The sequence below is a fragment of the Mirounga leonina genome, unplaced genomic scaffold, assembly GCF_011800145.1.
Source record: "Mirounga leonina isolate KUSES-001 unplaced genomic scaffold, KU_Mleo_1.0 Mir_174, whole genome shotgun sequence".
NCBI lineage: Eukaryota > Metazoa > Chordata > Mammalia > Carnivora > Phocidae > Mirounga > Mirounga leonina.
The window spans coordinates 34457453-34474245 of record NW_023270451.1 but is presented as its reverse complement, the minus strand read 5'-3'; the positions used below and the strand labels follow the sequence as shown (position 1 = coordinate 34474245).

At 34.4% G+C, this 16793-nt stretch overlaps 1 protein-coding gene across 5 annotated transcripts in view; it reads left to right on the top strand.

Annotated features, from left to right (window-relative positions):
- Nucleotides 1-16793, top strand: part of SNX13 (sorting nexin 13) — a 154726-nt gene that overhangs the window by 106694 nt on the left and 31239 nt on the right. For all 5 annotated transcript variants that reach the window (XM_035020685.1, XM_035020683.1, XM_035020688.1 and 2 more), the window contains 7 exons: nucleotides 3148-3255; nucleotides 5691-5801; nucleotides 9710-9871; nucleotides 11330-11401; nucleotides 14056-14201; nucleotides 14448-14516; nucleotides 16180-16292. In XM_035020685.1, the coding sequence (XP_034876576.1) occupies nucleotides 3148-3255; nucleotides 5691-5801; nucleotides 9710-9871; nucleotides 11330-11401; nucleotides 14056-14201; nucleotides 14448-14516; nucleotides 16180-16292 (781 nt within the window). The remainder of the gene's footprint in view (nucleotides 1-3147; nucleotides 3256-5690; nucleotides 5802-9709; nucleotides 9872-11329; nucleotides 11402-14055; nucleotides 14202-14447; nucleotides 14517-16179; nucleotides 16293-16793) is intronic.

The following is a 16793-nucleotide window of genomic DNA, read 5'->3' as shown; positions in this document are numbered from 1 at the left end:
ATATTAGTACTGATAAAATACTAGTGATTTAGAAAATATTAAGTATGCATCAAGGTAACTGAGTAAAAGTATTTATGTGCCTGGCTATAAACCAATTTTGAATCCTTCTAACAAAATTTCAGGCATGCTCTTTGAATTTTCCAGTAGTGCATCAGGAAGACATAATTCAATGTAGAAAGATAAAATCTTTTATTTTGGAATGTTTATGAAATATATATATCTGAGTTCTTTGTGAACATGAAATACTCTTTAATTTATGTGAGTTCTTATGTTCAGGCAAATTTCTAATTTTTTTTCTTTACATGCTTTAAAAAAATTTCTTGAATTTTTGGCAGAGGGAATTATATTACCTTTCAGGGAGTGGGCTACTTCTTACTTGTACTTATAAAATCTTTAAAATACCAAACTTGTAATGAGTTTAATATAGAGTATAAATTTCACCATTTTTTCCTTTTATAATAATAATATTTGAGAGAACTGTCAGTCATTAATGCTTCTGTTCCAGATAATTTTAAAACGAGTTTGATAATCTAGGCTTTAAGAAAATAACTTTTTTGGCATTTAATTTGTTTTCTTTTTCTTTTTCTTTTTTTTTTTAAAGGTTTTATTTATTTGACAGAGAGATAGAGCACAAGTAGACAGAGCCGGCAGGCAGAGGGAGAGAGAGAAGCAGGCTCTCCGCTGAGCAGGGAGCCCGACGCGGGCTTGATCCCAGGACTCTGGGATCATGACCTGCGCCGAAGGCAGACGCTTAATGACTGAGCCACCCAGGCGCCCCTAATTTGTTTTTTTCTAATTAACAAGGTTTAATATTTTAAAGTTTCTGAAATAAATTGTTGTTTTATTGCAAACTGCTATATTCCTTTGATGTATTAATTTGCTAGGGCTACCGTAACAAAATACAACAGACTGAGTGGCTTAAACAATAAAAAAAATTTTCTTTCAGTTCAGGAACCTAGAAGTCCAAGATCAAGGTGTTGGTGAATTTGGTTTCTCCTGAGCCATCTCCCCTTAGCGTTCAGATGGACACCCTTTTCTCTGTGGCTCCACATGGCCTTTTCTTTGTGTGCTCACCTCCTTCATGTCTCTTGTGTGTTCAGATTTTCTCGTCTTAAAGACACCAGTCCCAGTCACATTAGATTAGGGCCCACCCTGAGGGCTTTGTTTTAATTAATCCCCTCTCTAAAGGCGCTATCTGCAAATACAGCCACATTCTGGAGTACTAGAGGTTAAGGATTCAATGTATGACGTTGGGGCAATACCTTTCGGCCCATAACATCTTTGTATTACCAGAATAAAGTATGTATTCTGTAAAGTTAAGTCAGTAGTTAAAGATGATGTAGAAAAGTAATATTCCAGCAAATTAAATAACTTTTGGGACACCTTGAAAAACTTAATTTATTTCCATAAGGTATATAAGGTATGATTTTTTTAATTCATAAAACCAGGAACTCTCCACTGGACATTTGATATTCAATGAGGACCCATTCTAATACTTTTGTGAGCAACCAAATTTGTGAATATGGCTACAGCATAACATTTGCCCTGTAAATTGCAACTTTCCTTTTTTGTTTTTCTTGCCTTTGCTGAGGCAAAAGAACTGCCTTTACCTTTCATGTATAACATACAATGAACTTATTCACATTATAGTTGCAGGCAACCATCAGATTTGCCATTCCATTTAATAATTTTTTAGAATCTTCCAGTTTGGAGATGAAAATTAACTTAAACCTTTTCATTTCCTCTTTAATCTCTGCACCAGGAATGAGTTTTCTTTACAGAACCATTACTGTTGATGTTTTTAAACAAAGGATGGTTTTAGAAAGTTTGTTTCAGTTTAGGACATGTATCACATGGGAAAAACAGGAAGGCTGCTTGAAGTTTCAGTTACTAGGCTTTTGGCCAGCCACAGTCAATAGCTAAATGACCTTCCTCCCGTGCTGTGTTAGTAGCTGGTGTAGTTAAACTCTGTGCTTTAGCAAGGCACAGCACATTACTATATATGTGGGCCTTTGAAGGTGCACCCAAATGTTAAGTCTGTAAATGCTAGACCTAAGAGCATATACACTTACTTGGTGCTTGTGGTCTTGCAAAGATACGATACATACTAATGGCTTTTAGGTTTTTTTCTTAATAATCTCTGAGTTTATTTTTCATGTGTTTGATGGGGAAGAAGTGTCCATGTTGTACTACAGTTGTTTATATACAGAGTTGTAATAAAACTGTAATCAATATTTTGAAATTTGCCTTTTCTATTTTTTTTTTTTTTTTAAGATTTTATTTATTTGACAGAGAGAGACACAGCGAGAGAGGGAACACAAGCAGGGGGAGTGGGAGAGGGAGAAGCAGGCCCCCCACGGAGCAGGGAGCCTGATGCGGGACTCGATCCCAGAACCCTGGGATCATGACCTGAGCCGAAGGCAGATGCTTAACGACTGAGCCACCCAAGCGCCCCACCTTTTCTATTTTTAATAACTAGCTATTAGAATGATTAACTGATTGACAGTCATCAATATTAAAAAAGATTTCTTTAGTAGATTTCTTAAGCCAGGAACTCATGGGTCTTTGGTCTTTAAAAATATATTTGCTAATACTTTATTCACAAGTCAAAGTGTTAAGGAAAATATTTTAAAACCTTTTATTATTGATAATTTTGAACAAAATTAGAGTATTAAAAAGGAAACCCCATGTGGACATCATTCCTCTTTTTTTTTTTTTTTTAAAGATTTTATTTATTTATTTGACAGAGAGAGAGACAGCGAGAGCAGGAACACAAGCAGGGGGAGTGGGAGAGGCAGAAGCAGGCTTCCTGCCGAGCAGGGAGCCCGATGTGGGACTCGATCCCAGGACCCTGGGATCATGACCTGAGCCGAAGGCAGACGCTTAACAACTGAGCCACCCAGGCGCCCACATCATTCCTCTTTATCAGTTATCCATGTTTGTCATTCTTGATTGAAAATACTCCTTTATAAATAAGTAGCATTAGAACTGTGGACATACTTTCTGATTTTTGCTTAATAGAATATATTACAAAATAATCTGTTAAAGATGCTTTTGATATATAGAGGAATTGTTCCTTGGAAAATGCTTTTCATTTTTTGTAAAAAAAAAAAAAACTAAAATTATTGAATGTATTTTATCTTCTAGTTTGAAAATCTATCAAGCATATTGAAGCTTCCTGGTAAAAAGACTTTTAATAATATGGATAGAGATTTTTTAGAAAAAAGAAAAAAGGATTTAAATGCATATTTGCAGGTAAGTCCATGTTTATTATTACCCATAGATTTTCATTTTAATGTAGCCTACAGATATAGTAGATTTCTTTATTAAAGAATGTTTTAATATAATAGTGGAATAGTAACCACTTTTCAGTAGTATGTCACATCTGTTCAGTAATTTATCAATATTCTCTGTTTTCTGGACACTGCTAGGGATTTTGTCACTTCAGGTTTAGATGAATACACACACACAGGCACACATGTGTCTTACACATTACTGTAAAGTCTAGGTGTTTTATGGTACACTAAACAGATAAATGTTTCCAGTTCACTAGGTAGTTGCTCTTCAAAGCTAGCATATTTTCATTCCTGATAAATGCCTCCTATGGTCCACAGTAAGTCTAAGACTTCTAAAATTACAGGATAATTCAAAAGAGGAATAGATCTGAGGGACTATTTCTTACATGTAGTATTCTAGGTATGTAGATTTTCTATTGTGGAATAACAAAACTTGTCTCACAAAGTTATTTATCCCAGAAAAAAACTTTTAGACCTGGGTACCCAGATGTCAGATATAATAATAATATCACGTTATAGTTTTTTATACTAATGAATGATTTGTAAAGGTTTTTCATCAAATAGACCTGGCTTTAGCCCAGGTATGTAATGTTCCATTATTTAGACCCCCTACTCCACCCTCTAGAACAGGGGTCAGCAAATTGCAGGCTGCAGACCAAATCTAGTTCACCATATGTTTTATTGAGTTTTATTGGAACACAGCCATCCATTCAGTTTATTATTGCCTAGTACAACTTTTACATTTTGCTACAGTAGAGTTGAGTAGTTTCAGCAAAGACACAGTGGACTACAAAACCGAAAGTAATTATTATCTGGACCTTTGCAGAAAAGTTTGCTGACCCTTCCCTCGTATGTAGTGAAACTTAGCTAATGCTATACTGGATATTTTGTTTGGAAGGTTTCTCTCTCTCTTAAGCATTTATAAAAACATTTGTAAGTTTGATTTGGTTTGTTTATAACCATAATTGTAATTCCATGGCATTATTATTTCCTGGAAAGATAGCAAAACATATAATTCTCTTATTATTTACCTTTGTCTTCTGACTTAAAGCTGGATGTGTGATATGATTCGTATGACTCTTGTCAAACACTGGTTTTTTAATTTAAAAAAATTTTTAAAGATTTTATTTGAGAGCAAGGGAGCACAAGTTGGGGGAGGGGCAGAGGCAGGGGGAGAGGGAATTGCAAGCCGACTCCATGCTGAGCACAGAGCCCAACTCGGGGCTTGGTCTCACAACCCTGAGATCCATCACCTGAGCTGAAATTGAGTCAGACGGATGCTTAACCGACTGTGCCACCAGGCACCCCAAACACTTTGATTTTTTTAATATGTTAGCTTTAATTGTATAAAAATCTGTATCAGTTATGTGTAAGATTTAAAAGACTTTTTCCCAAATCTGGTGCCATAAATGTATCTTTTAAATATGGCTGTACAAAATATATTGTAGCTGATGAACTCAAGATATGTCAAAATAACGTTCCATTGAAGGCATTAAGGTAGAATGTTAGGTTGTATCATTAACAGTTGTGAAAGCGGTATGTTCAGATTATTTTATGTACTTTCTATTAATGTTAACTTTAGAATTAGGATGTGATAAACATAACAGTTTACTAATGTGGATCTTCGTAGTATAAGCTATAAGACCTGAAAATGGACTATAGTAGTCTCCTCCCCTTATCTGTGGTTTTTGCTTTCCGTGGTTTTACTTACCCAGTCAGCCATGGCCATGGTCCAGAAGCAGATGATTGTCCTTCTGATGAATTGTCAGAAGGTCAGTAGTAGCCTAATGCTGTGTCACAATACATATGTCATTCACCTCACCTCGTCTAATTATGTAGGCATTTTCTCATCTCTTATCATCACAAGAAGAAGGGTGAGTACAGAACAGTAAGATATTTTGAGAGAGAGACCACATTCACAGTATATTGCATATACTTTTATTACAGCATATTGTTACAATTGTTCTATTTTATTGTTATTATTGTTAATCTCTTACTCTGCCTAATTTATAAATAAAGCTTTATCACAGGTATGTATGTATGTATAGGAAAAACCAGTATATGTAGGGTTCGATACTATCTTTGGTTTCAGGACTCCACTGGGGGGATTGGAATATATCCCCCATGGAGAAAGGGGAATGCTATAGTAAATACATTTGACAACTGTCACAGTAGATGCATTGAAAGTCAAAAAAGCAGATGGGAAGAATATACACCGAACTATTACTGGTCATAGAATTATTGATGACTTTATTTATAAACTGTGTAATTGGTTTTTTAAATACAAAATTAAAATTCTGTAGATGCTTAATTTTCTAGCAGATAAAATTATAGATAGGAGTTAATTTCCAATACCGTATCTATGTAGGATATCTTCTTTTTTTCCCCCATTAGTTACTGTTGACTCCTGAAATGATGAAAGCATCCCCAGCTTTGGCTCACTATGTGTATGATTTCCTTGAGAACAAAGCCTACAGTAAAGGGAAAGGGGATTTTGCTCGCAAGGTAAGCAGACCATTGCATTGGTTTTCTTTATAGGTCTGTTTTCATCATTTTTAAAAAAGATTTTAATTATTTACTTGAGGGAGAGTGAGAGAGCACAGAGGGAGAGGGAGAAGCAGGCTCCCCACTGAGCGGGTAGCCTGACACGGTACTCAATCCCAGGACCCCGAGATCATGACTTGAGCTGAAGGCAGCCTCTTAACTGACTGAGCCTCCCAGGCACTCCTTCATACATTTTTAAATAAAAGAAAATAAATTTACATTTGTAAGTTTTAAAACCGGAAAGTTTTATTAAATGCTTTTTGGCATGTTTATCTTCTATGGTTTATTAAGCCTGCTATTGATAGGCATATCTGATAAATATAAACTATTTTTACGTGTAGATTAAAATCTAGCAGGAGCTTAAAAGAAAGAAAAAAGACTTTTTGAAATAATGCAGTGAGGAACATTTGCCTAAGATAGGTCCCAAGCTTTTCAATAACTTGAGGAGGAGCCATTTCTTACTGACAGGAAGGGTCTTTTACTTGGAATGAGGATAAGAAAAATGTTCAATAGGTTATGTTCCTGAAAGTATTTATGCCCCTTGGGTGAAATCTTTATTATTTAAAATTTCTTTGGGGATATGGGTCCTAAACTTGGAATTAGATGGTAGGTTAAGACAATAAATGACAAAGTGCTCAAATCGGGCAAGATAGTTTAGTGAGTGAGAACACAGACTTTGGAATTAGTCTTTGGTTTAAATCCCTGCTCTGCCATTTACTAGCTGTGACCTGCAACATGTTAGTTACTTCACGTTTTGGTCCTTTAGTTTTCCCAAGAAATGAAGATACTAATCCTCATTTTACAGCATTGTACAAGTCAAATGTGATATTCCATGTATGACAGCACCTGGCACTTCATTAACTTCAGAATAAATGTTGCCTCTTCGTAGGAGTGGCGGCAGTCGTAGTGGGAGCAGTAACAGCAGTTGGGAGGCCTGGGTGAATAGTGGGTAGGAACTCTGTAGTTTTATACCTTTTCAAAAGTCTAAAATTATTTCAAAATGAAAATTAAAAACAAACAAAAAGTGACTTCCCTGCCACTCCTCCCCGCGCTCTGAAAAGACTAAAAAAAAAAAAAAAATTATGGAACTGGTACAAAATAAGTAAGAATTAACTGGTACAGAATAAGTAAGAATTAAACATAAGAACTGTGTATGATTACTCTAGGGTGTTGGGTTTTAACATCCAAGCGGATATTAACATTTTTTAGTGGAGTGTTTTAATAACAAGTTCCATATTATGTGCCTCATAATGGTGGGGGGACAGTGTGGTGAAATGTCTTTGTATTTCGTGATTGAAGTGATTGAGTTTAAATTTCAACTCTAAGTGGTTTTATTGTCAGTAGAGATGCCTTCTAGTGTTCCATCTTTTTGGTATTTACCTTATTTTCTCTCAAGATTTTATCAATTTTAAGAAGAACTAATAAATCAATAACAGCTTTTTTGAGATAAAAGAAATGTTACCTCAAATGTACACAATTTCTTTTTGTCGACCATAGTACTGTGTGTGTAGAGCATATATATGCTCTATATATCTGGACAGCTGTGTATTGCTTTTTAAAAATATTACCACTGGAATCTAAAGATCCTCTGAATCTTTCTGGAAGTCCATAGTAACATACATTTTTCATAAATCATATTGGCTGTTACCAAGGTCATCTTGACCTCTTTTAGATTGGCAAAATAATTTTTATGCACATCAAGAATTAGGGGTTTTCAGCTACATTTCCTTTTTGGCTAAATTATAATTTAATATTTTTTTCTTAATTATATTTCACTGAAAATTAAGTAGGTATTAGAGAAATCATCTGCAAACATCTCAGTGGCTATCAGAGCTTGAGAAATAATACTTTATAACATATTAACCTGGTCACAGAGTTTGTCTAGCCTTTCAAAATATGTGGGCAATTCCTAGGAAGAGTAACTAACACACAGTCTTCCTTTATTCACACTGTTTCTTTCTATCCAGTTTGATACTACGGTGTGAAGGCATTTTTTAAGTTATAGTTAAGGGACCTAAATTTAAATTAAAATTACTTTGTGTTGTTACTGATACACATAATTGAAGTGATAATGCAGGGAAAACATCTTTGGTAAGTCAGGCCAAGTGTACACTTATGCTGGTGATCCATAATTCATTCCTCTGCTTGGTAATTTACAAGTTTGTTTTTTTGTTTTAAGCACGTGTTTTAAGACAAATCCTGTTTGTGGAAATCTTGTCATACAGCGATGGACTCTGTTTTTATGCTTCTGAAATTCTGCTTTTTTCAGGATTAGGCATCAAAATCACCTGTGGAGGTTTTTCCATCCCTCTAGTTCACCCATTCCCCGTCCCCAATACAGATGCTTGGGCTTTACCCTCAGAATTGAAAAACAAAAAACAAAAAGGAAAAAGGAAAAAAAATAGATTCTGTAGGTCTAGGATAGTGCACAGGCAACTATTTATAATTATTAACTAATACATGATACAGATTTAGGTTCTGTTATTTAAGAGTATCAGTGGTAGTTTAGCCCCATGTCTGGTGTGAGGCTACATACACATACACACATATGTAGTTTTACCCACAAGTGCACATGCACACAGAGTTAGCTTCACCTTTTTAGCCTTTTTATCTCTGTATCTGTGTACCAGTGGTAGTGTTTTTCAGACCCTTCTTCGTACTTGTTTTTGTCCTTTGGTTCTCTTCTGAATTGTTCTATTGTGACAATGTCCCTCCTAAATGTTGCATATTCCATCAAGCATATCTAGAGCACTATTGACTCAGCTTAATCCAAAGAGTAACTAAAACTTCCAATTATTTTATGGCTATCTTGAAATTCATTTGTTGTCATTTTTTTATAGCACTTATTTAACCTTTTCTAGTTTTTCTTAATGGAAACCATGAAAACATACTAGAGTGAAGGAGTTTTATCTTCTTGATGCCATCTCTTAACATTGTGCTATGTTCCTGAAGTAGTGGAGTTCAGTGTCTTTTAGTTTTTTGTTTTTGTTTTTGTTTTTTTTTGGTAGGGAACATAATTTGTTTCTGCATTAGTTCTTATGAGAGTCACACTTTCTGGAAAATATTCTTGTAGATTTTTTATGACTTTGATTTTGTGTCCCTTTTTTGTTTTTTTCTTTGTTTCTGTTAAAATTCTCAGAGTTCCATATGCAGACTATTTTGGTTTCTAGATGTTTCTTCCTTTCTTAATTGAAATTATCTGACATTTGTGCAGTCAGAATGTCAATTTTAATGCTTCCTATCCCCCTGGAGATTATTCCTTTTTATATTTCTGATCATATTTTCTTTTATAGTTTTTCTTTTCTGTCTTACTAAAGGATTCCATAGTCCCTCTATAGATTCTGAGCATGTAATGTAACCAAAAAATTATTTTAAAAAATAAATCTTAGTTACTTGTTAGTTACTTGAGCTTTCTGCTTATTTTATCTGCTTGTTTATTTTTCATTGTCTCCTCAAAATACCTATGTTATTATTGCCTTGAATTGTAGCAGAAGTATGTTGTGGCTAATTCCGTTTGCACCAATTTCTGTTTTGGAAAATGTTTTATTTATTTTAGCTTATTTCTTTAATAAGGCAGCCAAAACTTGTAATCACTAGCAACATATTTTATTTTTTGTATAAGCTAAAGCTTATATTTTCTAGCAATTGCCTTATCACCAAGTTTTTTAATCATATATTTGTGTGTGAAAATACATTTTAAGACAATACATTTTGAAGAAAGCTCTGTACTTTTAAAATGCAATTAGATATTATAGACTAGAAAGTTACTGCATTTTTCATGTGTGTTGCACTCTGTATTTTCCCAGGCTTCTCAGTTAAATAACAAGTCTGATACAATGAAGTCATGGTATAATATCTTTTCCCCTTAGATGGACACTTTTGTAAATCCACTTCGAAATTCTATGAGGAATGTTTCAAATGCAGTTAAATCCCTTCCTGATAGCTTGGCAGAGGGAATGACTAAAATGTCAGACAACATGGGCAAAATGTCAGAAAGATTAGGTCAAGACATAAAGCAATCATTTTTCAAGGTAAGAAGATGTTTTCAGTAATATCTACAGCAAACTATTTTTAAATCAACTAAGATTTATTGAGCTTCTGCTTAGATTTACCTTATTTCTTTTGAGAAGTCCAAAGCTCCCTAGACACATAGTCTTATAAAAAATAAAAAAAAATAAAGAGAATGAATTCTTATCAGAAATGGATACTGTGAAATCCAGTCACTCCTCAGGCTTTGCTGTGGTAGAATTTTGAAAGCCAGTAAAGATAACCGACATCCTTTGTACTGTTATATTCTATTATGCCATTTTTATTTTATAATGCTATTAAATTTTAAAACAATAGCAAGTGCTGTTGTGCAAATGAGCTATACTAGTATTCATCAGGAAACATAAAGCCTAATTTCTCCTGCTTCACCTGACCAAGTGGCTAGGCTAGGAGATCAAAGGGAGGAAAAGTCTCACAATCATCAGGCTCTGGGGCCATCCTTAACTTGGATATACAAGTGAGTGGTATAGAAGAGTTTCATAGAGAAACATTTTCATCACATTTGCAAATACAGGTAGCAGACCAAGTTGTTTGTTACTTTCTGAGTTATACTTTTTATAATTTTCACCTACTTGTTTAACGTTATAATCAAGACTATAAAAAGAAAACTTGTTACTGTTAGAGTTTTCTATTTGTTAGATCATGTTTGAAGAATAAATATAATATGTATATAAATATAGAATAAAAATACACACAATTTAAGAGACAACTCCTAAAATAATGTGTGTATAAATCCATACTTTTCTATTTATTCTTATACTTTCTCTGATGCTTTATCTTTGTTTCTAATCATGGGGGGATGTACACTAACACTGGAAATGAGGATTTTTGCCAAGTGGCACTTCCGCCGATAACTACTCATATGACTTTGTACAGAAGTCACTGAGCTTTTCCCCGTTCCTTTTTCCTTACCGGCAACATGAAGGGGTTATAAGTGATCTTGATGGTCCCTGCTGTGCTGACAAATGATTTTCAACTAACACCGGTCTCTCCATTTTCCTCATAACTTATCTAAAACAGGTTAATTAGTTTCTTAAGTCTGTTAACTTACTGTCAAGCTCCTTATGGTAAAATAAAGATTGGAATTCTGTTCTCTGGCTGTGCTACTAACTTTTGGTTTTTAAATCATTTAACCTTTCTTAGCTTTAAGTTCTAAAAAGTATAGGGGTTTTACTAAGTAATCTCCCCTTCCAACTCAAAAGTCCATTTTTTTTTTAAAGAAAAAAATCTTTTGGTAATGAAGTAATCACACTTTAACATTGGGTTTCTAATTGTAGAGTGTTAATACTTTTTAATACTATACAAACTTTATATATCGTTCCAAAAATCAAATTAAATGCTATTATTATGCTTTATACTCATTTTGATTTATTATTGTATTCTTTCACTGTCTGCTTTAGTGTGTTTATTTTGCTCTGTTTTTATATACTTTTAAATGTTAGGTGCCTCCTTTAATTCCGAAGACTGACTCAGATCCTGAACATTGTCGGGTCTCAGCTCAGCTTGACGATACTGTGAGTTAATTTTATTTTTGGTAGTATTCAACTGTAATTGAAATCATACTTGGTAAATCTTTTTAACTGATTAATGAAGTATAATACGTATACCTATTACTATATACCTATGTGTATATATTATGTGTTAAGTTTGATGAATTCTTACAAACTGAACGTGTCCATATAATCAGCACTCTAAGCAAGAAACAGAATGTTACACCAATACCCCAGAAAGCCCCTAATGCTCTCTTCCTGTCACTATCCTCTCCCCCACCAAGGATAATCACTATCCTGACTTCTACCCTGCTTTTATGCTTTATATAAATGAAACTGTAAGGTATGTACTCCTTTAAGTCTGGCTTTTTTTTTTTTGCTCAACGTTGTGATATTCTTCCGTGTTGTTTTGTGTGATTGTAGTTTCTTCATTCTTGTGGACTTACAGTACTCCATTTTGTAAATATAGTATAATTTATTTGTTGTAATATGAATAGTACTCCTGTGAACATTCTGGTACCTGTCTTTTATTTGATTAAAAAATTAAGTATACATTTCTGTGGGGTCTGTACTGAGGAATGGAATTCCTTGGTTAGAAGGTATTCATAAGTTCGGTTTTAAGAGATACTGTCAAATAGTTTTCCAAAGTGTTTGTGCTGCTTACGCTGCTGCCAGCAATGCATGAGGATTTCAATGCTCCATAGCCTGTCAACAGTCAGTATGTTGTGTCTTTTAAATTTTAGCCATTCTGGTTGTATCTCATACGGATTTCCATTTCTCTGATGACTGTGGAAAAGTTGAACCTCTTTGCATATGTTTGTTGGCCATTTGGGTGTCTTGTGTCTCTAGCTCTTTCCTCTACTTTTCTGTTGGCTTGGCTGTCTTTGTCTTTTTTGATTAACAAGAGTGCTTTATATAATCTGAATAGTGGTTCTTTGTCAGATAAAAGTATTTGTGTATTGTGAATATCTTCTAGTTGGTGTGCTTTTGTGCAAAGTATATATATAATCTGTGCGTACTACAAGGTCACAAGGATCACTTGTGATTTTCTTTAAAAATCTTTTTTGTTTTAGCATGCCGAAATTTAGATTTCCCATTCATCTAGGATTGATTTTTGTGTATGGAGTGAGGGCAGTTGACCCAAGCACCATTTACTGAGAAGGCCTTCTTTTCCCAAGTGTACTGTTTCTCCCTTGTCACAAATTAGATTATCGTATATGTTTGGGTCTGGGCTTTGTATTCTATTAGGCAGATTTATTTTAAAGTCATAATTATCTCCCTTCAGTTTTTCATTGAATTTCCTATAATAAACTGTATTAAACAAAGATAATATTTTATTTGCTTTTTAAGGAGTATTTTATTATGAGTTATGCTGGTATAACATTTGTAACATCATACCTTCTGTTGAAAGTTTTTACAATTTAGCTATTTATTAGAATTACCATGTCTTACCAAACTAATGAGTATATACTCAATCAGAAAATAGAGAAGTATTTATTTGCTTCTGGAGTGAAATCCGTCTCTGCCCCCCACTCCCTCACCAGCCCCAGCCATTCCTTGTTTGGTTTAGCTCTGAGTTTTCAATATGTGGAAGGGAAGGTGCACTAAGAAAATGTTTACAGTGTAACAGTGAAAATAACTCATGCTGTTTTCTCAAGATTTAAATTACAACATGGATGAGGAAATGATTGGAAAGAGTATCTTAGTGATGAAAGAATTATAAAATTACTGGCAATTATATGCAGTTTGATTGTAGTTCTAAATCTGTTTTGCTTTGTATATATTTTTTCACATCAAAGCTTTCTCGTCTTTATTTTTTTTTTTAACTTTTATTTTTTTGCTCTTCTTGTAGTCATCTTTACTTTTTACATCATTAATTGAATATTCCTGTACAAATTTTTACTTGCTAAAAGTTAAAAGAAAATTTTAGGGGCGCCTGAGTGGCTCAGTTGTTAAGCATCTGCCTTCGGCTCAGGTCATGGGATCGAGCCCCGCATCAGGCTCCCTGCTCCACGGGAAGCCTGCTTCTCCCTCTCCCACACCCCCTGCTTGTGTTCCCTCTCTTGCTGTGTCTCTCTCTGTCAAATAAATAAATAAAATCTTCAAAGATTAAAAAAAAGAAAATTTTAGAAGTATAGTGAAATATGCCTTTTGTAATAACTTAGCTATATACCGGATTTTATTTTAGCTTCTTTTTCCTGAAAATACCTAAGTATGTACAACGCATTAAGCAAAACATGTTATTCTGTGTAGATTGTGTTTTGTTCTATTAAATCAGGAGAAATGTTGAGACTGTTTTGTTCTTTATCAAAAAGATGCTCCAGAAAATCGGCGAAGGGGGCCAGCATTTGCCTTATCAAAGCAGTACAGACTCTACTAAAAGTAAAAGAGCTGAATTATTTTTTCCTAAGACATCATAGATTCACTTTGAGTTTTTTTCACTACCACTTTGGAATTGTAGGGTTGTAAAATTCTGTATTCTTGCAAAATGACTGTTAAAAACCTATGTTTTTAAAAATTAGAATGAAATGTTAGGTTATGAAGACCGTAGTATAACTTATTCTCTGATCTCTGAAATTGAGTACCAATCATTTTGTAAAAGCAGCAGAAGTAGCCATTCATAGTATAGATAAGTAACTCAAATAAATGTATTTTCATTTCTTCCCATATTTTTTCAGGTGGATGACAATATTCCACTTAGGGTAATGCTGCTTCTTATGGATGAAGTATTCGACTTAAAAGAGAGAAATCAGTGGTTGCGAAGGAATATCAAAAACCTACTTCAACAGCTTATTAGAGCCACATATGGTGATACTATTAATAGGTACCAATTTTTTTTTTTTCATTCCTTAGAGCTGTTCTTACTTAGCTCTTAAACATGTACTTCTGGAAGTAGATTGTTCAACCTTTGTAGGAGAATTTTCTTCTCTGAGCCTTTTAAGATCATTAAAACAGTCTGTTGCTTTCACAGATAATTTACATACCGATTAAGTTACTTCATGAAAGGAATGCTTATTTTATACGCCTTTTAAAATTTTGACCCTACTAATTTAAATTTCTTTACTTTCAGAAAAATTGTTGACCATGTTGATTGGATGACCTCACCTGAGCAAGTAGCCGACTTAGTGAAACGTTTCAGGTATATCTTAAGACACAGTCACTTCATTCAGGTAGTACGGAGTTTAGCATTGTTATCACTAATTAACATTCACTGCTTTCCTTTTCTTCCTGACCATAAAGTTGGTTTTAATCATCACTGATGAGCAAGAAGAGTTGTAAGAATTATAAACATTTGTTCCGTGGACTTTTTGATCTTTGTTTCTTTAAAACCAGAGTAGAAAAGTATAAGAGAATAATCTTTAAGATGTTGGTTATATTTTATCACAGTAATGTGGCTTTAAAGTAATTGAAATCCTTGATTTTAAATGAAAATTTTAAAAAATATGTATGTCTCTGCCTATGGACTAATTATTAACTATTTGAACCCCTGAAAAGAATACAAATTAAGAGCAGTGATACTCCAGTTCATATGTTCATCCTACAAAAATATTCTGAACCCCTCCTCTGTGCCTAGTATTTTCCCAGTCACCAGGGACTGAGATAAAATGTAACCCCTTCAAGGAAAGTACCACATAGTCAAGAAATAAACCTCTTTCCTAAAAGTGAAAGACAAGCAAGGCATAAATATTCATGGCATCATGTACTCTGAAGTAACAGAAGCAAGAAAGGAGCTATCAATATTGAACATTACTTGCTTGGCACTGTGCCAACTACTTTATGCGTACTTCCTGATTTTACCCTATTTTATGAGATAGGGATTGGTCTCCATTTTGTTATGTGAAAAGTGAGGATTAGAGAAGTTGAGTGGCTTGTCCAAAAGCTCACATGCTGGAAAGCGGGGAACAGCAGTTTAATCTGAAGCTGGGTTTCTCCCCACTATACCGTACTGTTGCCAAAAGTTAGAGCACCTGTCCGGGCATGTTCATTCTGTTTCAGGGCCGGTGAATGATGTTTGGTTCACTGTGGAGCAGTGATTCTCATGTTGGAATCACTTGGAGAGCTTTAAAAAGTACTGATACTTGGATCCCATTTTTAGAGTCTGACTTAATCAGTAGAAGGCCTGAACATGAAGATTTTTTAAAGCTCACAGGTGTTTCTAATGTTCAGTCAAAGTTAAGAACAGCTGCTCTGGGGAGTCTCTCCCTCAGACCAAATTCACAGATGGAACCTTAGTTAGTGTGTTCCGTTCTTGCCTTTGGCCTGTGAATTGGAGAGTTGGAATCAAGCACGCTGAGCAAGTGAAGAAGAGGGTATATATATGTGAAAGGAATGTTGTAATCAGTCTAACTGTAAGGTGTGGATGCAGCATTAGTTTTGTATTGGCTTACTTATAAGGAACCTGAGGGAGATTAACTATAAGGTATCCAAATTCAAGATATTGTGGGGTTGTAGTTGGATCAGATGTTCAATCTCATTGAGATCAGAGGCCTACTTTGAGTTTAAATGGCTGTGATGTAGTCACCTGTATATTCCATTTTGCTGTCTTTTTCATTTGTTAGTGTTTATAAGTTATTCCAGGGCAGAATTCATCTGTTACTTCTCTTATGTATATCCTTTTACACCTAAAATTGAACCCTGCTCTTAGTTACTATTTTTTGAATGTCATACCTCTATAAAATTTCAGAAGTGTTTCCACTTTCTACTTACATTTGTGTTTTCTGTAGAAAATTGGGATAATTTTACTGATTTATATCATTAGAAAATGAAAATTTTTACAAAATGTATTTAATTTTCTTAAATAGAGATGCCTTTTGGCCAAATGGCATTTTAGCAGAGACTGTTCCATGCAGAGATAAAGCTATTCGAATGAGAACAAGAGTTGCAGGAAAAACTAAATTACTTTCAATTATGCCAGGTGAGTGAACAGATTTGGTAAAAATCTTACTAATTTGTAGTTCTTCTGAATTTTTGGCACCGAGCATGCTGCCTATTGATTTTCGTAACTACCATTTAATGGCTTACCATGAATTAGGTAGGCACTGTTGCTGTGCATTTCTCATATATTCTTCGCTAACTCTCATGACAGTATTAAGAAGCTAGGCACTGTTAACATCGCAGCTTTATATGTGAGCAAATAGAAGCTCAAAGAGGTTAAGTAAGCCACTCCAGGTTTCAAGCTAGGAAGTGACTGTTGGGCTTCTACTCCATGCTGAGCGACTTGAAAGCCACTGCTTTTGATCATGAGAAAAAAGTGGTGCTTTTAACCATGTCATTTGCTACCTTGAGCCATTTTGAGAATAAAGTTGATGACAAAATATGTGACAGATGAATAAAAGAACATGAAGTGTGAGGTTTTCAGGAAGTATATCTGTTCTACTTCAGAGAACATATTCTTTCAAAGAATCCCTTTATGTAG